Here is a 24,059-nt window from a genome sequence, read left to right on the forward strand (position 1 = left end):
AAGCTTGTCGTAAAAAGCGACTAAATAGTGCTCAGAAACCTAGCCAGGAGCTAGGCGCTCTGCCCACAGAGCAACTGGGATGTGTGCCCCAGGTGGTGGAATGGGGTACCCCTGGCGTGTTACTTGCTGGGGTTGTCAGGCTATAATACGGAAAACCTGACCGCAAACCATAGTGGTGCACCGTGTTGGGAAAGATGCCACATTCCTCCCACGTTAAAGAACCCTGCTGTGGTATTCGATAGGAGTAGGAACCTTTGCGCTCCGCCTCAGGAGGCTAAATTGCCCGATCTTACCCATTCCCCCCATTTTCCAGTGGCAATCAAAATTTGTTGACCCTATTATCCTTGTGACCCATCCTTTCTTTTTTTCATTTCATGTTCATTTTATCATCCATTTCATGTTCATTGTCTGAATATAGCTGAGATATTGCTGCTCGGACGTTAAACCCCAACAAACAAACAAACAAATTTCTCGACCCCATTATCCTTGTGTCCTACCCATTTTTCATTTCATCATTTCATGTTCATTTTATCATCCACTTCATGTTCATCGCCTGAATATAGCTGAAATATTGCTGCGCGGGCGTTAAACCCCAATAAACAAACAAAAACAAACAGATGCTTCAGAATAAATTAAGATAGTTTTTTAGTTGTTTTCTAGATGTCTTGAATATATATGAGGCAAAAAAGACCAAATTGAGAATTATGATGTGCCACCCATTGCCTGATTCTTACACAGAATGGTACTTAAATAATTCTTTGTGCAAGTCAAATGATAAATTAGTTTAGATCAAACAAAGTTTTATTTTTATAATTTTACTATACGAGACACTTTCATAGACTGATTAATACTATACCAGCTGCTGGCCATGAATACATACGTACATGTAGGAAGTATGAAAATGAATGTAATGTGATAATTGGTTGACATCACACAGGTTTGTCTTCTAGCAATGAAAACTATATCAAGTTCATGCTTTTAAGGCTTTTACTCCCTATTATTAGACCTCAATGTATTTGTACAATATTTGAACAAAATTGACGAAAGAAAATTGTTACTCTCCAATAGGTTGTGTACCTAGGACAAGGGACGTAACTCTTGAAATCAGTGATATGTTTGTATCATATTCAATTTCACCAAAGCTTTGCAAGGTTTCTTTTGAAACAAAATGAAATTAGTCCAAGTTACTTTGATGCTTACATGAGATTGATGTAAATTGGTGGATACAATGTGTCAATGATTTGTAAGAGCTATGTCCCTTACCCTAGGTCTACCTCCTTAAGGAAGTCTTACCTGACCAGTTTTCCTATTTGGAAATCTTTATTCGAAAAAGAGAGTAGCCGATTGTTTTTGTTTTAGAACTGAATTTATAACAAATGTGTTGGATAAAAGTGAATGGATCAATATGAATAAACTACATTTGTGTCAACTTTTAATCTTAATTCGGTTTCATCAATTCTTAAATTAATTCGCAATGCACTGTATTGATTTAAAGGCATGCTGCTGCAGCGTACTTACACGAAAAATCAACTATTCAGTAACTCGACATGAAACATATTTTTAGCTTTAGAACATCATCCATTACTCGACTGGTTTAAATTTTTGCGCATAGATTTCTGGCAAGAAAGATTTGGTTATCAAATTATAACATTATCGAGTCTATTTGAAATTCATAGTTTACATTTCCGTTTCGAAATTGACATTTCCGAGCGGCTTTGATTAATTTTTGCGCATTGTTACCTTTTGAGTAAAATGTTTCTGAAAATTATTTTTCGAAAAGCTTTCCTAAAATCTTGATTGAATATAGTATATATGATTGGATTAAGTGCCGAATTACAATATCCAGCCCAAAAAGCTATGGTGAATATAATTTCCGGTACGCAGTAATCGCATAATGATGTTACTATATAAATGGTAAAAAACGGAAACCAACAAAATATAAAAGCAGCCATAACCAAACCGAGAACTATTGTAGCTCTACGCTCTCTCGCTTTTGCAAGTTTTCTCTTCTGCCTTTCAATTTGATTTAAGTTAGGAATATCATTCACGGAGTTGTTTACGCTTATTTCTGGACATTGAACCGTCATGTCGCATTTTGTTTTCTTGGGAGTTTCTTCTCCTTCATTATTACTTGACACAGAAAAATAACTATCATCTGTCCTAGTGGTTGTTTCGTCTGAGGTAATATGGGTTACTCTTATGCTTACAGGAGTTTGTAGAAGACATTTCTGTTCCATTACAATTTCATGTCCACATGTATCAGTTTGTTGAGGTTTACCGGATATGGACAGATGATTTGTTTGCTTACTTGCTTTGATATTCTGTAGGAGTGAAGTATTTTCATCTCCTACGACAACAGGAGTGGACATTCCTTGCTTCTTGTAGACAGGCCACGTACTTTCATCGTCTGATATCATTGAACGCTTTTCAATTTCGTCACTGTGTGATGTGGGTTCTTTATTTTGGATCATAATTTGTTTTGAAGAACGTCGACTTTCGGGTTCATTTACCTTAATATTGTTTTTATGACGTCTTCTCCGACGTGCACGCTGTTTAGCTGCTTGGTAGATCTTGAAGTAAACAAATACCATGATAACGGCAGGAATGTAAAATGATCCCATACAGGACGATATAACATAACCTATATCTGAGCTTAGTAGACAAAGAGGATATTCGGAAATAGGCAGTGGATTTTTCCAACCAATCAAAGGAGGGACGCATACAATGACGGATAGTACCCATACGGCGGTGATCATCAACGCAGCGCGTGTAGGAGTTCTCTGTCTAGAATACTCTATAGCACGGGTGATTGACCAGTATCTATCCAAACTTATTAGACATATACTCAAAATTGATGCAGTGCACAGGAGAACATCTATTGCCTTCCATAAATCGCACCAAATAGGCCCAAAGTACCAGTACCTCATAAGTTCATTTGCAAGAGAAAATGGCATGATTATCAAGCCTAATGACAAGTCGGCAACGGCTAACGAAGCAATGAACCAATTCTGTATCGTCTTTAATTGTCTATCAGTGGCAATCGCAACAACAACTAGTAAATTTCCAAAAACAATTATGACCATTATTGTGCTAACTAAAACAGCAAATACGATTAAATGTGGTAGTGTGTATCCTGGCGGAATGTTACTTGAAAACGCATCCTGTGGTGAATTGTTTGGGAACGACTCATTAATCAGTATATTTGGCATTCCTACCATTTTATCCAAAGCACTCATGATGAAATAACTTTCAGACCAATCTTAATATAATGCATCATACGATGTATCAAATTGTTACTTTGCTTCACGTCAGGTCTCTTCTTGATATTCCATTACCGCAAATTTGTCTATAATTCTTCATACTAATTCTGATGAAACTTTCTACTAATAGAAGCTATACATGGATCAATGTATTTGTTGAGTAGACATCTGTTTGATGCTAGCTTACATTAATTCACCTTTGTTTAAATTTAAACCGTAACTCGTAAAATAGCATCTGAAATAGAAAAAAAATAATAGCAATAAAATGTAGTTATTAAATTGAAATTTGCTTCCACTTGACTTTTATTTTATAGATACATTTGTAGGAAAAATTATTTTTAGATGATGGAAAGTGATCAATTTGATCGGCACTATTGCAAAACTGAAGTATCAGATTCATCATAAAAAACCATCTTCAAATAATTAACGGGTTCAAATGATAGAATTGCTATAAAACATTCTTTACATCCATCATCGCAATGCTCAAATTGTTGCTTTGGATGCTGTGTTATGATGACATAACTTAGATCATATAAAAATTAATCACTTAAAAAGTTTTCAGAAAAAATATAACAAATTTTCTGCTAGCAAAGATAATTTCTTCAGAATTTTATTTCTCTTCCAGGTGTTAATATTACATCAATTTGTTTTACTTTAATTCGTGAAACAAAATCTTTGTATTAGATATGTTGTAGCATTTCTAGAAGAACATGTAATTGATTATTGAATTCATTTCATGGCAACAGCTGACAAGAAAGGATTATCGTTATTTTTCTGTTTGTATTCTTGAGTAGGATTAAAGTAAAATCTGTCTAAATGGAACCTCTTTTTTATTTACATTTGGTTCGGTTTAGACAAGGTTGAAAATAATACATATTGATTGATTGATTGATTGTTGTTGTTTATTGCCGTTTCGGCGGCCAGGGCCATATCATGGCAAGAACATTTAATGCAAGGAAAATATTAAAATTAAGATCAAAGTCTCTTCATAAAATAATGAAATTAAAACAAGCAGCTATTTACATATAAAAAGGTACATAAAAGGTGAACCTAAGACATAAAATACATATAGAAACATAAATTCGATAAAACATTTAAAATATTGAAAAACTAAGGAAGGTATCCAATTCAGACTTTATTAAATAAACCGATGTCCCGCAAGAAATCGATGATGTTTTCAGATGAAACGGTCTTGAACAAATCAAACATATTGGCGCAGTCAAAATAATTTTGCCTGGTGTCGGCAAAATCCACACAATCTAGAAGAACATGTTTGATAGAGAAAGGGCAATGACATGGGATACACTCAGGTGGAGGATCACCAACAAGCAAATGGCCATGTGTAAATCTAGAATGTCCAATGCGGCATCTAGTCATGACCACTTGCTCTTTGCGATTGCCCGACCCGGATTGATGAAAGCCTAGATCGGGTTTTATGGAATTGAGTTTGTTGTGTTCAAGACCGTCCCAACGGTCCTGCCACATCTTTAAAATATATTTCCTTATTAAAGGTTTAAAATCAGTGTATGGCAAACTAACGTCCTTTATTATTTCATTTAATGCCTTTTTGGCAACCCTGTCTACAACTGAATTCCCCTGAATACCAACATGACTGGGTACCCAGAGAAAAACAATCTCTTTATCAAATTCCCGAAGTCGATGAATAAAATACAAAATTTGTAAAATAAGAGTGTTTTTCAGTTTGTGATTCTTAATTGCCAAAAGACAGCTCAAAGAGTCAGAACAAATAATAAACTGTGACAGATTAGATTGAGTAATCAATTTAAGTGCTAACAATATGGCTCGAGCTTCAGCTGTGAATATGGAAGCGCTCGATGGCAACCGTTCAGTTACAGTTCTGTCACCATGGACAGCAGCACATGCAACGCTATCGCCATCTTTTGAGCCATCTGTATACACCGTCGAAAAATCCGGATAATTTGCTTTAATTTCAGAAAATTTTTGTTGTAAAAATAAAGGATTGGTATCGGACTTTTTATATTTACGCAGATCAAAAGTGAAAGAAGGATGTGGAAGCTCCCATGGAGGGCATTTCGGAGTAACAACAGGTGTCACTGCATTGGTTTCCAGATGAATTGCTTCCAAATGAGGTTTTATTCGAATTCCAAAAGGAGGGGTTTTGCTTTCATGTTTTCGATAAATGTCGACATAAATAGGATTAATGACACAGTCGTAGGCAGGGCTATCTGGGTAGGCCATAAGTTTACTTACATATTGAAGACCTAATTTCAAACGTCTGTCTCCAAGGGATGGTTCATTTGCCTCGGCATAAAGGCTCTCAATAGGAGAGGTTCTGAAGGCACCAAGGCAAAGTCGCAACCCCTGGTGGTGAACAGCGTCTAAAATTTTAAGGTAAGATTTTTTGGCGGAACCATAAACAATAGATCCATAATCAAGTTTAGACCTAACCAAAGATCTATATAAATTTAATAAAATTGAGGTATCAGCACCCCAATCGGTACTGGACACCATTTTTAAAATATCTAGTGCCTTAAGACACCTAGATTTAAGTAATTTGATATGGGGAAGAAAAGAAAGTTTACTATCAAAAAGTAATCCAAGGAATTTTGTTTCTTCTACTATTTTGATTTTATTACCATAAAGAAAGAGATCTGGGTCCGGATGCAGCTTTCGCTTTCGACAAAAGTGCATACCAACAGTTTTAGATGTAGAAAACTTAAACCCATTCTCCAAAGCCCATTTCTCAATTCTTTTGAGGCAAAGTTGTAACTGCCTTTCAATATTACTCATATTTTGTCCCCTGTAGCAGATCAAAAAGTCGTCTACATACAAGGAACCGTCAATATTGTCCTTTAAAACTTGGGCTAAACTATAAATTTTAATACTGAAGAGAGTGACAGAAAGAATACTTCCCTGAGGAACTCCCATTTCCTGTTCCTTCTCCTCAGAAAAAGTCGAATTTACCCTCACATTAAAATGACGATCTGACAAAAAATTAGACAAGAACAGAGGAAGTCTTCCTTTCAACCCCATATCAAATATATCTTTTAAAATACCATATTTCCACGTCGTGTCATAGGCTTTTTCTAAATCGAAAAAGACCGAAACAACATGTTCATTTTTAGCAAATGCATTTCTGATGAGCGTTTCAAACCGGACTAAATGGTCAAGAGTACTTCTGCCTTGCCTAAAACCACACTGAATATTAGTAAGTTGTGCTTCTCAAGGAACCACACAAGGCGATCATTGACCATTCGTTCCATTGTCTTGCAGACGCAGCTTGTCAATGCGATCGGGCGATAATTTGAAGGATCCGTATGATCTTTTCCTGGTTTTGGAATAGGGACTACTGAAGCCGTTTTCCAGATGGACGGAACGTTACCAGAAGTCCATATCTCGTTCATTAACGTGAGAAGTGTATGTAGAGATGGATCAGGAAGATGTTTTAAAAGTTGATAGTGAATATTATCTAGCCCACTGGCTGTATCGTGGGCTTTAGCCAGTGACGATTTTAGTTCCTCTATAGAAAATTGAGAGTTGTAAGATTCCGCATTATTTGACTTGAAGTTTAATTTTGTCTTTTCTGCAGATGATTTAATTTTTTGAAAATCCGGTTTGTAGTTAGATGAGGATGAATGTTTAGCGAATGTTTCAGCTAGCTTATTGGCGATATCTTTTTCGGTGGTTAGAGTGGTATTACCAACCTTAAGGTGTTTTACTGAAGAATTCGAATTTTTTCCTTTTACTTTTCTAATAAAATTCCATACTTTATTGAGGGGAGTGTGAGATTTAATACTAGAAACAAAATTTTTCCAAGAGGTTCGTCTGGCTTGTTTACATGTACGTCGAGCTTTTGCTCGAAATATTCGGAAGTTTGACAGATTTGCTGGTGTAGGATTTTTGTCAAACCGGCGATGGGCCTTGTTGCGTTCTTCGATCGCTTTGTCGCACTCATCAGTAAACCATGGTTTACTAGGCCTTTTTGGATTTGTCGAGGTTTTAGGTATTGTTTTATTAGCAATTGATGTCAGTCTTTCATTAAATAATAAAATGGTATCTTCAACATCCTTCATCGCTTCTAATCGTAATTCTTCAAGACAGTGGGCTTCAAATGAAGCCCAATCTGCTTTCTCAAGTTTAAAACGAGGTTGACGTTCCTCCGTTTTGGAGGATAAATGCTCCAAAATAATTGGAAAATGATCACTCCCGCACAAGTCATCATGAACTCGCCATGTAAACTCTGAAAGTACGAGAGGATCACAAATGCTTAAATCAATAGAAGAATACGATCCATTGCCTGAATGAAGGAACGTTGAAGATAGACTCCAAGTATCTGGTTTAGACATGATTTTGGATTGATAAAGAAAAGACTTTAAAAGTGTCTGGATTAAACATGTTTTGGACTTGTTTATGTTCTTGCCCCGTGCAGGTCCGGGTGTTAAAAGAATAGGCCTGCAGCAGCGCTAAGCTTGTCGTAAAAGGCGACTACATAGTGCTCAGAAACCTAGCCGGGGCTAGGCGCTCTGCCCACAGAGCAACTGGGATGTGTGCCCCAGGTGGTGGAATGGGGTACCCCTGGCGTGTTACATGCTGGGGTTGTCAGGCTATAATACGAAAAACCTGACCGCAAACCATAGTGGTGCACCGTGTTGGAAAAGATGCCACGTTCCTCGCACGTTAAAGAACCCTACTGTGGTATTCTCCCGGAGTAGGAACTGTAGGGCTCCGCCACAGGAGGCTAAATTGCCCGACCCTACCCACCTCTCCCTATTTCCAGTGGCAATCAAAATTTGTCGACCCTATTGTCCTTGTGTGCCATCCCTTTTTCATTTCATCGTCATTTCATGTTCATCGTCTGAATATAGCTGATATATTGCTGCTCGGACGTTGAACCCCAACAAACAAACTGTTTATGCCCTTTAATAATACTGTTCTGTTTAGACAGGTTTTTTGGTTTACAGTCTAATTGATATGAAGTGATTTTACAAAGTGTCTGGGCCCCGTGCAGGTCCGGGTGTTAAAAGAATAGGCCTGCAGCAGCGCTAAGCTTGTTGTAAAAGGCGACTAAATAGTGCTCAGAAACCTAGCCGGGGGCTAGGCGCTCTGCCCACAGAGCAACTGGGATGTGTGCCCCAGGTGGTGGAATGGGGTACCCCTGGCGTGTTACATGCAGGGGTTGTCAGGCTATAATACGGAAAACCTGACCGCAAACCATAGTGGTGCACCGTGTTGGGAAAGATGCCACGTTCCTCGCTGTGGTATTCGATAGGAGTATGAACCTTTGCGCTCCGCCGCAGGAGGCTAAATTGCCCGACCTTACCCATCCCCCTTTTTCAGTGGCAATCAAAATTTGTCGACCCTATTATCCTTGTGACCCATCGTTTTTTTTTCATTTCATGTTCATTTTATCATCCATTTCATGTTCATTGTCTGAATATAGCTGAAATATTGCTGCTCGGACGTTAAACCCCAACAAACAAAGTGTCTGGTTTAGAGAGCCTTTTTGATTATTAGGCTTCTTTTTATACAGATTTAATTTTAGTAGCGTTCATGTATGTAGTATGCATTTTTACTTAAAAATAATGTAAGCAAAACTATTATTCAAATAATTATAAAAGAATCAGGAGGTGTAGGTAACACTCACAGACCCGTATCGGAATAGTCAACTCCACCACAAGATTAGAAATAGATGGAAACTAAAAAAAAATGAAGTTGTATAATTTTAAGGGACGTATCTGTATCATGTTTAATGTAAGGAAAGTTACACATTTTAAATTTGAGGGGAATGGTTATAAAAAAATTGAAACATGCTAGTAATTCAGACTTTTTATCACAACACTTGTCAAACTGCATTTGTTCGTTTTTAAAATATCGCTCATCGGGATCCTCAGAATTAGTGAATAAATGTCTCATTTAGAACCTTTGTGTAGCATTATGCTAAAATGTAAACCATTTCAGCAATTGTAAAGAAGTTGATGGTAAAAGATTGTAACTTTGTAAAAGTTAAAATTGTTATGCTACATGTCCCGGATTAAGACATGCATGCAGATTGATGGGCAGTACATGTTTCCGTGTATTTTAAGTATCATTATTTGAGAATATCAGGAAATGGGTGGCACATCAGTTTTCTCATTTTTTCCAAATATATTCAATACAACTAGAAAACAACGGAAAAAGTTATTTAGATCTGTGACCTAGATATCCCCCCTCTTTTTCCGATAGTGCATTTCTAATAAATTCAACCAATCAATATCTGAAGAAAGCGTTTTCATGGTATATTCTGGCGGTACTGGAGGTATAAATACCTAGAAAAAGCAATAAAATCCCTGATTTTTTTACTCACGTGCCATACCTTATGCACATGTTGCCCGATTCTTAGACACGGAATCATTTAAAACATAAAATCAATAAGTACATATTTGGGGGTGGGGTGTGCAAATAATAGTTCATCAAAACGTGTCCTCCAAGATCAAACAAAATAAAACTGTACTCTTTCCATATATTAAGGTCTATACGAAACATTTAACTTTTTACTAACTAGTATTTTCATGAATTTGTCCTGTTTGTTTCTTTGTTCGTTTGTTATGGTTTAACGCCCGAGCAGCAATATTTCAGCTATATTCAGGCGATGAACATGAAGTGGATGATAAAATGAACATGAAATGAAAAATGGGATGGGACATAAGGATAATGGGGTCGAAAAATTTTATTGCCACTGGAAAAAGGGAGAGGTGGGTAGGGTCGGGCAATTTAGCCCCTTGTGGCGGAGCCCTATGGTTCCTACTCCGGGAGAATACCAAGTAGGGTTCTTTAACGTGCGAGGAACGTTGCATCTTTTCCAACACGGTGCACCACTATGGTTTGCGGTCAGGTTTTCCGTATTGTAGCCTGACAACCCCAGTATGTAACACGCCAGGGGTACCCCATTCCACCACCTGGGGCACATAACCCAGTTGCTCTGTGGGCAGAGCGCCTTAGCCCCTGGCTTATGTTCTGATCACTATTTTGTCGCCTTTTACGACAAGCTTAGCGCTGCTTCAGGCCTATTCTTTTGACACCCGGACCTGCACGGGGCTGAATTAGTCCTAGACATGTTTTTCACTAAAGACATATGTTGAATTTTTGCGTGTGTACTTTAGGTGAACAATTAACATTGAACCATCTTAGTATTTAACTTTATGTCATGTCTAGATGTTTATTCAACTAAAGAAAGGAATAATAAAAATGAAAATATACTAAAACGCCCAGAAATAATCAAGGCCAAAACCTGAGTTTTCAATCGGAATAATCTCATCCATGGTAATAAAACATTTTAGGGTGAGTCTAGGCTTTTATTCTTTAAACAAACCAACTTAGAGTGAATACGAATATATATGATCGGGCAGTTGAAATTAAATCCGTAATACATTTTATAATATTTTCCCCATTATTTCGAAGTCGTAATAAAACTTTGTTTACACGTCAGACGTAAATTAATTAGAAGACTAAATTATGAGGATTAAATACCTAAAAGTACAAAATCTACGATTTCCAACAGTTAAATGTCAATTACTTGCTTATTAATGGTACATGAAACATTACATTAGTAATAAAAGAATAGTACAGAAAGCATTCTATTCACTCAAACTCCCCGTGCAGGTCCGGGTATTAAAAGAATAGGCCTGCAGCAGCGCTAAGCTTGTCGTAAAAGGTGACTTAATAGTGCTCAGAAACCTAGCCGGGGGCTAGGCGCTCTGCCCACAGCAACTGGGATGTGTGCCCCAGGTGGTTGAATGGGGTATCCCTGGCGTGTTACATGCTGGGGTTGTCAGGCTATAATACGGAAAACCTGACCGCAAACCATAGTGGTGCACCGTGTTGGGAAGGATGCCACGTTCCTCGCACGTTAAAGAACCCTGCTGTGGTATTCGATAGGAGTAGGAACCTTTGCGCTCCGCCACAGGAGGCTAAATTGCCCTACCTTACCCATCCCCCCTTTTCCCAGTGGCAATCAAAATTTGTCGACCCTATTATCCTTGTGACCCATCTTTTTTTTCTTCATTTCATGTTCATTTTATCATCCATTTCACGTTCATTGTCTGAATATAGCTGAAATATTGCTGCTCGGACGTTAAACCTCAACAAACAAACAATTCACTCAAACAGAAATTAATCGAATATTAAACAAGACATTCTACTCACTCAAAAAGAGAATAAAATAATACTGCAACAGGGTTCTAGTCACTCAAACAGTGAATAGTATAATACTGCACAAGTGTTCTAGTCCATCAAACGGAGAAAAATATAATACTGTTCAAGTGTTGTACTCACTCTAACATTGAATAATATAAAATACTGCACACGTGTTTTAGTCACCCAAACAGAAAATAACCGAATACTGCAAAAGGCATTCTATTCACTCGAAAGAAAAAAAATGAATTTTAAACAAATTTTACTCATTTCAAGAGAAAAATCTGAATCCGGCACAAGGCATTCTACTCACTCAAAAGAAAATAAGTGAATTCTACACGAGGCATTCTACTCACTCAAAGCCTATGGTGCATCCTCTTTCTTTTCTTTTTCCCCTTTTCTTGTTATTTTTATTTTTCATCTTTTATCCTTACTTAAAAGTATGTAAATAAAATGTTACTAGCCTTCGTGTTGATTTATATCCAGTAAAGTGTTACTCTTCCTCTATGACAAGTACGTTTTAGCGCAATATAACCTGGTGGTATCTTCTTAAAAGATAAATGTTATTAAGTTGGTTTCCTTTACGTGTGAACTAAGATAACCGGCGCAAAGATTGGATTATTCTTCTACGAAAAGGAAATTAAATAATGCAGATGTATTAAGTGAATGTTGAGGAAGCATTCGGTCGCAATTATCGAAAATGTTTTGTGAAGTTCTTTGATTGTAGTTAGATGGACAAAGGATGTCTGGAGACAATCTCAAAGTAACGGATATTCATTAGATATTCAATTGGTAGAGAACGAATAACACTTATATGTCAATTTGACTCAAATTGTAGATTCAATTAACATAACAAAAATCATTTGGAATTATTCAATCAGGGGTTTTGTGAACTTTTTAAAGGGTTTGAATTTCAGTATTGATAGATTGTTCCTTACATTTATTAATGGTTTCATATCTGTTGTGAAGACTGACAAAAAAATTGATAATGTACACATGAAATAAACAGCTATAAAGGAAAAAGAATAAAGAGCAACATAAATGTACAGTTCAAAGGTCATGACAAATGCAATTATCTGATCACATTTTTAGTTAAGGATGTTACTTCATAATTATTTGTTTTAGTAAAAAAAATATGACTTTTTTTTGCATGAACTTCAGAAACTTAGCCAGTCGTGTTTATGGTGGTCATCTAAAAATTTTTAATTGAAGAAAAATGAAGCAAATGATTTCATTTATATAATCAGACAAAGGTTTCCGATATGTATGAATAGTATGTTTGACTTGTGACAAATTGATAAGACTACATGTACATCAATGTAAATAATAGCGCATGAAGACCGAAAAATCGTTTTTTTTTCTGCACTTTTCTAGTTTTTATATGTGTTATATATACTTTATGATGTATTTTAGTAGTATGTTTGCTTCACTCAATGTTTATTACGGCAAACCAATTATTTACCGGATATCCCTCTAATTAAAGCAGGTACTGTTGCATTATTTTTGCATCTAATTTGAGCCTAAGAAGTCTATGACTAACAAAGCTCGGGGTAGCCTGCTCACCTCAGTGAGGGTCTTGGTTAAGATTCCTGGGCGAGTGTTACCAGACTTAAAATGTCCCTGCTCCTCCAGCAAGCAAGCGGTATTAAGGAGAAAATAACGACCGGTTGACGAAATCAGAATCATCAGGTGTCAGAGTTGGTTGATATGACCACCTGCAGGCTGTTGTTTCTGTGAGAAACCACAGTAAAGATCCGGGTCAGCTTGTCGGACTAGTACAAAGAGTAATCAAGGGACCCAAGGTTATAGCGGTAATCAAAAGAATGTAATCCAGGGACAAAGACCAGACATGGAAAACAGAAACACACAACAAAGAACATAAAGTAACTAAAATCATACATACAAAGTAACAAAAGTAAATGAGCAACTCGGACTCCACTAAAAAATTGGGAGCATGGACCAGGTGCACCTGCAGGGTAAGCGTCCTCTGCTTTTCTAGAAACACCCGCCGAGTTGCTCATAAAAAGTCAAGTCCGGGGTAGACAAACGAGGAAAGGTAAACTTTCACCCGTTGAATAAATCAGTTTTCATGATGCTGAGTACAAGTTCAATTATAATGAGTCATTTCAATTTGTCCTACGTTTTCGTCCTTAAATGCATGAAATATCTGCCATAGGACGTTAAACCAGAATTAATCAACCAACCGTGACTATTACAAGAAAGCAAACTAAATCATAATCATTTACAAGAGGATTTCAAATTCAAATACCAATATTCTTGATATCTTATCGTCACAGGCATGATATAATTCTCAATAACTTCTGATTTTTGTTTAATTAAACATCAAAGATCTGTTTAAAATCGAAATCTAATCATACGAACCTTTAAGTATTTGAATTGCACTGCTAATAAAGACACTGAAATTTAATTAATTTCAGGTGTTTTTCCTCTGATATCACCAATGCTATTAGAGTATTGGTTTATTACATTTAAATTTTGAACCAAACCTATGACCAATAAAATATAAAACTTGCATTTATCTTTGTATATAAATTGAAACCGAAAAAGATTGAATTATTGTAGTACCGAACATAAATTTCAACATACTTTTATTCGAGTAAACATGCTACGAAAGATATGAGTATTTTAATATATGTTCTACCGGTACAGCACCACCGTGTTTTTAATAGTTTATACCTTTGAAAAAAGCTAAATACGATTTTAGTTTGGTAATTTAAAATGATCAGGGCGAAGAGCTTTTTTTTAGTGATCCCGTCTACTCCGAATCCTGAATAATCCGAAATTCTACCAAAACCCTTTTTGAACGTCCTGTTACATTAATTTAAATGTTTTTTCAATCTTGGTAAACCGTATAACCGTTTAAACCGAACCAAAAAAAAAATGAATATACAAAAAGGGTTAGTTTAAGAAACTAGGAAGAAAAAGAAGTTGTCTTTTCATTATTTGTGTATTAGACATTTCTTCAGTATTAGATTGGCCGATGACATTGAATACTCTAGTTTCCTACTTAATTTCACATTTAATGAAACTTAAAACTGACGATCCATCACAACATGAATTATTCATGTACCTCTAAGAGCAACATAAGAAGTAAATCTTTATATTTTTTTTTCATTTTTTTAAATGTCGAATAAAAACTGTCAAAATCAAGATTTGATATAAAGGACACAATTTTAAAAATGTGCTTAAGGTGGTACCTAGCATCTTCTCTAATTATTTCCCTTAAGTGCTGTGTACCCCGTTAATTTACCCCCCCCTCATTTACAAGCTTAGCTGACATATCGACTCTTTGCATGTATGGAGACTTGTTTGTTTCTTTCTTTGTTGGGGTTTAACGTCCGAGCAGCAATATTTCAGCTATATTCAGACGATGAACATGAAATGGATGATAAAATGAACACAGAATGAAAAAAAGGATGGGACACAAGGATAATAGGGTCAACAAATTTTGATTGCCACTGGAAAAAGGGGGGATGGGTAAGGTCGGGCAATTTAGCCTCCTATGGCGGAGCGCAAAGGTTCCTACTTCTATCGAATACCACAGCAGGGTTCTTTAACGTGCGAGGAACGTGGCATCTTTCCCAACACGGTGGACCATTATGGTTTGCGGTCAAGTTTTCCGTATTATAGCCTGACAACCCCAGCATGTAACACGCCAGGGGTAACCCATTCCACCACCTGGGGCCCCGTGCAGGTCTGGTTGTTAAAAGAATAGGCCTGCACAGCGCTAAGCTGGTCGTATAAGGCGACTAAATAGTGCTCAGAAACCTAGCCGGGGGCTAGGGCGCTCTGCCCACAGAGCAACTGGGATGTGTGCCCCAGGTGGTGGAATGGGGTACTCCTGGCGTGCTATCCATTATTTTTTATCGTGCGTATATCTTGCGTTTAAACTTTAGTAACTTTGTTATTACCTTTATTGGTTACCCTATTTGGACTTATATCACATCATGCAGATGTAAGAAGCGAGTTAAAATTGGATTACCTTTATGGACGAATATCAAATAATGCAGATGAGTTAAGTAATTGCTTATAGAAGAGTTGCTTGCAATTATCTAAGAAGTTTTGTTATATATCTTCATTGCGTCTTCTTGAACAAAGAATGAAAAGAGACTTTCTTGACCAGCCGGATATCATTTCGTTAATATCAGGATGTCTTTGCTTGATATCAACGTAAAATATCTAATTAGTTTAGGAGAATGGTAATATATTGATTTGATTCTAGTTTTTTTTTAAACTTCATTAGACGTTAGACTAACACAATTTGCTTGTCAATAAAATGATCTGATGAAAATTGAACAATTTCATCAACATCGCTTTTTTAAAATGATGATGCCCCATGGCAGATCAATGCAATTGAACCGATCACATACGGGACATCACTTCAACTTCACCTGATATATCCAAAACGGTTTAGTTTATGCAATGCAAAATAGACGATGTTTACAAATGTGTCAACGATTTCACTGTCACTTGGTGCTTTCTTACCATTATATCACAACGATTGCCTTAGCTACATAGATTTCAATGCACTCCTTTGTTTTTATGGACAGTTAGCTTTTATGAAATGCTGTTGAAGACTACTGTCCAACCGGTGCACCTGGTCCATGCTCCCAGTTTTTAGTGGAGTCCGAGTTGCTCATTTACTTTTGTTACTTTGTATGTATGATTTTAGTTACTTTATGTTCTTTGTTGTGTGTGTCTGTTTTCCATGTCTGGTCTTTGTCCCTGGATTACATTCTTTTGATTACCGCTATAACCTTGGTTCCCTTGATTACTCTTCCAAAAAGCGAAGGAACTTAACATGACCTGGGATTCCTTTAATGCTTTAACTTCTTTTTAGTATAACACTAAATGACTAGAACCAAAAACGTAATCACTAGATTACATCGTTTAATTACATAAGAAGTGGATATCGGTTGTTGTGACATGTACTCGAATGGAGGCGCGACAGACCTGTATGCGATTACCATATCAAAGCATCAGGTCTGTATGGAAAGTTAATACAAAATACGATTAGCATATCCTAAAAGGAAGCCAACATACAGAATTTTTACTATTCATCATTGCCCACTTGCTGCCTTTCTAAATTTGCATTCACTATTCTCACTTACTATCACCCTAACGTGCAAATGCCATCCATTTGTAGACAATAAGCAATTTATACATGTTTTTGACTAGTACACAAAATGAAAAGATTTTGTACTTGACAAAGCGTTCCCCATGGGTCATCTTCCGAAGCTAAATACATGTTTTAGTTATAGTATTATTTGTCCATCAACGATAATACGTTCAAGATTGTTTGTTTGTTCGGGTTTAACGTCCGAGCAGTAATATTTCAGCTAGATTCAGACGATCAACATGAAATTGATGATAAAATGAACATGAAATGATGATGAAATGAAGAAGGGATCGGACACAAGGGCAATGGGGTCGACAGGAGGCTAAATTGCCCAACCCTACCCACCTCTCCCAATTTCCAGTGGCAATCAAAATTTGTCGACCCCAGTGTCCTTGTGTCCCATCCCTTTTTCATTTCATCATCATTTCATGTTCATCGTCTGAATATAGCTGCTCGAACGTTAAACCCCAACAAACAAACAAACAAACTATACAAGATACAAAAGACTGGTGCTTGTTTTGTTTTTTATTTAACAAGATACTTCGAATTTCCCCTTAACCGAGAAAAAAAGGTAAACCAAATTTAATGATTGTATGTTGTTTTTATCTATTATTAAAACTCTGACAATTAATATAATGACTGACGAAAACTGGAAATAGAAAAACATGTTCATATAGCTTACAATTGATTCATTACAATGTTAATGAATCACAGTATGTTTCTAATTTGAGGTTATTTGCTCTAGCGTTGAACGAGGAAGATAAAACAACATAACCAATGGTTTGTCTTTACAACTTAATAAAACGTTTCATTTATTGAAGCGCTCCGCGCAGGTCCGGGTGTTTAAAGAATAGGCCTGCAGCAGCGCTAATCTTGTAAAAGGCAACTAAATAGTGGTCAGAACCTTAGCCGGGGGCTAGGGCGCTCTGCCCTCAAAGCAACTGGGTTGTGTGCCCCAGGTGGTGGAATGGGGGTACCCCTGGCGTGTTACATGCTGGGGTTGTCAGGCTATAATACGGAAAACCTCTCCGCTCGGGCGTTAATCCCAGCAAACAAACATTTATTGAAGCACAAACAAACGCAGTGAAAAATGTGATATCCAGAATGTTTTTTATTTCAAAGAGGTTGAAGTTCTCATAATGGTATTCTATACGATATGAACATTAAATACCGTAGAAGCCCCGTGCAGGTCCGGGTGTTAAAAGAATAGGCCTGCAGCAGCGCTAAGCTTGTCGTATAAGGCGACTAAATAAGGTAGGGCAATTTAGCCTCCTGTGGCGGAGCGCAAAGGTTCCTACTCCTATCGAATACCACAGCAGGGTTCTTTAACGTGCGAGGAACGTGGCATCTTTCCAAACACGGTGCACCACTATGGTTTGCGGTCAGGTTTTCCGTATTATAGCCTGACAACCCCAGCATGTAACACGCCAGGGGTACCCCATTCCACCACCTGGGGCACACATCCCAGTTGCTCTGTGGGCAGAGCGGCTAGGTTTCTGAGCACTATTTAGTCGCCTTTTACGACAAGCTTAGCGCTGCTGCAGGCCTATTCTTTTAACACCCGGACCTGCACGGGCCTCAAAGGTTCCTACTCCTATCGAATACCACAGCAGGGTTCTTTAACGTGCGAGGAACGTGGCATCTTTCCCAACACGGTGCACCACTATGGTTTGCGGTCAGGTTTTCCGTATTATAGCCTGACAACCCCAGCATGTAACACGCCAGGGGTACCCCATTCCACCACCTGGGGCACACATCCCAGTTGCTCTGTGGGCAGAGCGCCTAGCCCCCGGCTAGGTTTCTAAGCACTATTTAGTCGCCTTATACGACAAGCTTAGCGCCGCTGTAGGCCTATTCTTTTAACATCCGGACCTGCACGGGGCGCTAGTAGGTGCAAATAAGGGAGTTCTTAATATTGGTCACTTGCTGAACTGCTCATTCATTGTCCATAAGCAATGCAAATTCGTAGAATAAAATTGTTTTAAATGGCCTTATTGTTCTCTCGTTGTTTATTGATGTCTATGTTATTTTAGTTTATCCTGTGAATGGAGTTAATTTTCCATCCCGTGAGAACAAAGGGATTAAGAAACATGAATTTTATATAAATAATTTTTACTATTATTATATTATTGTTGTTGTTCTAATAATCGGAAGGTCGGATATTTGTTTCGTTGATGATTTTTAAACACTGATTTGTTTCATGTATTTACATATTTTATAAACGTGTCTTTAGTTAACATTCAATGTAATTTGTTTTTATGCCCCAAAGCATTAGAAACATTGTAACATTTTGTTATCAAAATAAATACTGAATACAGCAGCATTCTCATGACGTACAGCAATTATAACAACGAACTGGAAAACTGCAGCATTTTTATAAAATAAATTACTTGTGGATTCTTCTGCTGTTTAAGATCAAGGAAAATCTATTGATTACACAACATAATCAAGGCTTAAGTTATCTTTATCTGAATCTTTAAAGTGATGTTTCCATAAATGGGAGCTTGACTTTTATTATCTTAATTCGTTTTATTCTGTACGAGAGCCGATTTAGAACTCCATCATCACTTTAATTTATAGAGTAAAAATAGATAGTGCAAGATTCATGCTGTTGTCCTTTGATTGAGGAATATTCTGCACGACAGTAGTTTTGTAAGATAATATTCGCTGTTTGCTAACACTGTTAATTATTGAAGGATTTACACTTTAATAAAAGTCCTATGAGAGAGTAATCAAGGGAACCAAGATTGTAGCATCAATAAAAAAATGTAGACCAGATATCGAAATAAAACATACACAACAAAGAACATAAAAATAACCAAAATAATACATACAAAGTATCAAAAGGAAATGAGCAACTCGGACTCAAAAATCCCCGGGCAGGTCCGGGTGTTAAAAGAATAGGCCTGCAGCAGCGCTAAGCTTGTCGTAAAAGGCGACTAAATAGTGCTCAGAAACCTAGCCGGGGGCTAGGCGCTCTCCTCAGAGAGCAACTGGGATGTGTGCCCCAGGTGGTGGAATAGGGTACCCCTGGCGTGTTACATGCTTGGGTTGTCAGGCTATAATACGGAAAACCTGACCGCAAACCATAGTGGTGCACCGTGTTGGGAAAGATGCCACGTTCTTCGCACGTTAAAGAACCCTGCTGTGGTATTCGATTGGAGTAGGAACCTTTGCGCTCCGCCACAGGATGCTAAATTGCCCGACCTTACCCACCCCCTTTTTCCAGTGGCAATCAAAATTTGTCGACCCTATTATCCTTGTGACCCATTCTTTTTTTTTCCTTTTCTTTTTTTTTTTCATTTCATGTTCATTTTATCATCCATTTCATGTTCATTGTCTGAATATAGCTGAAATATTGCTGCTCGGACGTTAAACCCCAACAAACAAACAAACGGACTCAAAGAACTGGGAGTATGGACCAGGTGCACTGCTAGGATAAGCGTCCTCCGCTTTTCTAGAAACACACGTCAAGTTGCTCATATAAAATCAAGTCCAGGGTAGACGAAAGAGGAAAGGAAAGTTATGACACGTTGAAAAAAATCAGTCATCATGGAACAGATGGAGACATCAATCTTTTATCAATAAAAACCTGTTCCAGAAGCCTAATCGTAAGAAATCTAGAGCGATACAAAAAGTCTACGTATTTACGGCAAGCTCTGGCATAAAGCATGAGTTGTGATATAAAAGTTCCATATGGAGGTGCTGAACGAAAGAGGACAATTGTGAATGAAAAGTCATCTCGTTTGTCGTATAGTTTGGTCAATAGTTTTCCTTTACCATAGATCTATAAATATAGGTCAAGATATGAGGCTGACTTCACAGTGTCTGTGGTAACCTTTATCGCAAGTCATTTGGGGGGGGGGTAGATGCGATGTATCAAATCCCCGAAACTAGGATTGTTTAACGATAGTACGTCATTTATATAGCGAATTAAAGGATCTAGCTCAACGATCAGATCGGCTATAAAGTCAGCCTCATAAGAGTGTAGGAAAAGATCAGCAAGTAGAGGAACACAATTTGTACCCATTTGAATGCCGACCGTTTGTTGAAAATCGTGTCCACCACACTGGACATATAAGTTGTTATAATTCGAAAAAAAATCGAGCATTTGAAAACATCTTTTGTATATTTGGAAGATGATTTGATTTTTTTTTATAAAGTATGAGCAATCTCTACCAGAACTACATATTTGTATCTAGGTGAACCCAATTTTTATTTTGAGTAGCAACGATGTATCGAGCTTTTGAATCGGGATTTTAACTGAGTACTGGGAATAGAATATAAAGAGTTAAAAAATCATAGACTTTAATGCTAGCATATTCTAATAATAATCTTAAACTGAGGGTTTTCAGGATCCACATTGAGTTAATACCACTACGGGAGTAACAAGTGTCTTGGTAGAACTGGACAACATCATTGACAGCTATGAATATACAAGTTGAAAGTGCTGAAAGAGGTTTGTTGGTACTTTTTGCAGATCCAGCTATGTAGTGTTGTTTGTATGGATTCTTGTGGTGTTAAGGAATCAAATTCTAACGATCGTAAGAAGAAATAACATATTGAAAAAATAAGAACAAAAAACGTGTGTTCTAAACAAAGAAGATTGTTTGTTTGTTTGGGTTTAACGTCCGAGCAGCAATATTTCAGCTATATTCAGACGATGAACATGAAATTGATGATAAAATGGGTATGAAATGATGATGAAATGAAAAAGGGATGGGACACAAGGACAATGGGGTCAATAATTTTTGATTGCCACTGGAAATAGGGAGAGGTGGGTAGGGTCGGGCAATTTAGCCTCCTGTGGCGGAGCTCTATGGTCCTTACTCCGGGAGAATACCACAGTAGGGTTCTTTAACGTGCGTGCCCCGTGCAGGTCCGAGTGTTAAAAGAATAGGCCAGCAGCAGCGCTAATCTTGTCGTAAAAGCCGACTAAATAGTGCTCAGAACCATAGCCGGGGGCAAGGGCGCTTTGCCCACAGAGCAACTGGGATGTGTGCCCCAGGTGGTGGAATGGGGTACCCCTGGCGTGTGACATAAGGTCGGGCAATTTAGCCTCCTGTGGCGGAGCGCAAAGGTTCCTACTCCTATCAAATACCACAGCAGGGTTCTTTAACGTGCGAGGAGCGTGGCATCTTTCCCAACACGGTGCACCACTATGGTTTGCGGTCAGGTTTTCCCTATTATAGCCTGACAACCCCAGCATGTAACACGCCAGGTGTACCCAATTCCACCACCTGGGGCACACATCCCGGTTGCTCTGTGGGCAGAGCGCCTAGCCCCCGGCTAGGTTTCTGAGCACTATTTAGTCGCCTTATACGACAAGCTTAGCGCAGGCCTATTCTTTTAACACCCGGACCTGCACATGACATGATACCAGTTGAGAAACAATTATATTAATTTTCATCTGACTATAAACTGCCTAGTGCTTTATGCATTTGTGTTGTGAACTTTAATGCAATCTTGAATGTATTTGTCAAAGTGCAGTGATTCAGGTTGAATTTGAGGAATTCATGTTTGTTGGGGTTTAACGTCCGAGCAGCGGAAATCAAAATAATGTACTCCAACGACAGAGATCAGACATGAAAAAAAAACCACAATAACGAACATGAAATAACTAAAATAATACATACAAAGAAACAAAGGTAAATGAGGAACTCGGACGCCACAAAAAACTTGGAGCATGGACCAGGTGCAGCGATAGGGTTAAGTGTCCTACCCTTTTTAGGGGGAGGCGGGGATTTATAATAAACTTGATCGTTTATAGGCTAAATACTACGATACAGGATACTTTATATAAACATTAACTAAATTTTAACGTTTGTCCTTCTGTTGATTGATATATTATGGTATATCACTGTTAAACAGTCTGCTAACATGTCAAATCTTGGTTTTCCTTGTTTTTGCTGAACCTTTATTTCTATATTTAACCTATAACATGATTTTGGATAAATCAAACATTAAAGAACAATGATTTTATTTTTATTGGAGAACGTTTTCAGTATCAGTGGCGGAAAAACACAAGGCTTAACACGTTTAGGTTAAGTAAAGGTATCAAATATCCAGGCCAGGCAATATTCTTTAATTTGTCCGATAAAAGCGAGCCAACTATTCGTCATTGTTTATTAATACATTTTTTTTCATAAACTTGGTTTCCCGCTTCTTGACGTCCATAGCGTTTAATTTCATAATGTATTCTCACGAAATGTTCCAGCTGCCATACACCTTCACATTCAGATCGACTTGTCTTGTGTTTAAGGTCTTTTCGTACTTAAATAATTTCATACGTGATGTGAATTTGTCAGATCTATCTTTAAAGATTATTTATGGTTTCCTTTTTCCAAAGGAATTACGGAAATAAGGTGGCGTATGGAATAGACGTTTAAGCTTCAATATCAAAATCTATGGTCATTGAATGTCAACCGCAATCATAATTTACACAACGTTCGGCGTTTGTTGTGCTTTAAGTGAATAAATCTACCATAAAACGGCAAATCATCGATCCAAATGGTCCAAGGCGATATTGTGATATCATTTAAAGATTCTATGTGAAAAAAAAGAACATACACAGAAAATTGATTGCTACTTTGACCATAATGTATTCTAGTCAACTAGCCGTTTAATGCATAATCAGCAATACACTGTAAACATCAGAGGCCTATTTTATCGATGCCATCTTAGGATTAACCCCGTCTTAGAATGGTCATTTGTCTTGGTTTTAAGCCCTTTTATATCATTTGAACTCAAATAAAATATCCAAATATCTTTCCTAACTTTGGATAACTGAAAAAAAAAAGCGGGAACGATGGGGCATTTCTAATACGTAAAACACAAAAACACATGATCATAAAGTGAAAACTAGAATCAAAGACAATCTACATACACAATTTATCAAATTCGAACGCACTTAGAAGTATGAAGTTCAACATAATTCACGCCCTGTGCAGGTCCGGGTGTTAAAAGAATAGGCCTGCAGCAGCGCTAAGCTTGTCGTATAAGGCAACTAAATAGTGCTCAGAAACCTAGCCAGGGGCTAGGCGCTCTGCCCACAGAGCAACTGGGATGTGTGCCCCAGGTGGTGGAATGGGGTACCCCTGGCATTTTACATGCAGGGGTTGTCAGGCTATAATACGGAAAACCTGACCACAAACCATAGTGGTGCACCGTGTTGGGAAAGATGCCACGTTCCTCGCACGTTAAAGAACCCTGCTGTGGTATTCGATAGGAGTAGGAACCTTTGCGCTCCGCCACAGGAGGCTAAATTGCCCTACCTTACCCATCCCCCCTTTTTCCAGTGGCAATCAAGGTTTGTCGACCCTATTGTCCTTGTGGCCCATCCTTTTTTTTTCTTTTCGTTTCATGTTCATTTTCATTGTCTGAATATAGCTGAAATATTGCTGCTCGGACGTTAAACCCCAACAAACAAACAAACAAACAATCAACATAATTCACAGAACGACATCTGATGCTGCGGTAGGTTTGTTTGTTGGGGTTTAACGCCCGAG

General features: G+C 37.7%; 1 protein-coding gene across 1 annotated transcript in view; it reads right to left on the bottom strand.

Moving 5' to 3' along the window:
* Positions 1-783: 783 nt before the first annotated feature.
* Positions 784-24,059, bottom strand: part of LOC148621084 (alpha-2A adrenergic receptor-like) — a 31,827-nt gene continuing 8,551 nt past the window's right edge. The window contains exon 2 of the mRNA XM_088575124.1: positions 784-3,495. Coding sequence (XP_088431250.1) covers positions 1,737-3,236 — 1,500 coding nt within the window. The 5' untranslated portion in view covers positions 3,237-3,495 and the 3' untranslated portion in view covers positions 784-1,736. The remainder of the gene's footprint in view (positions 3,496-24,059) is intronic.

The sequence above is a fragment of the Perna viridis genome, chromosome 3 (assembly GCF_037379345.1).
Source record: "Perna viridis isolate PV_CMFRI_1.1 ecotype Kerala chromosome 3, ASM3737934v1, whole genome shotgun sequence".
NCBI classification, from domain to species: Eukaryota; Metazoa; Mollusca; class Bivalvia; order Mytilida; family Mytilidae; genus Perna; species Perna viridis.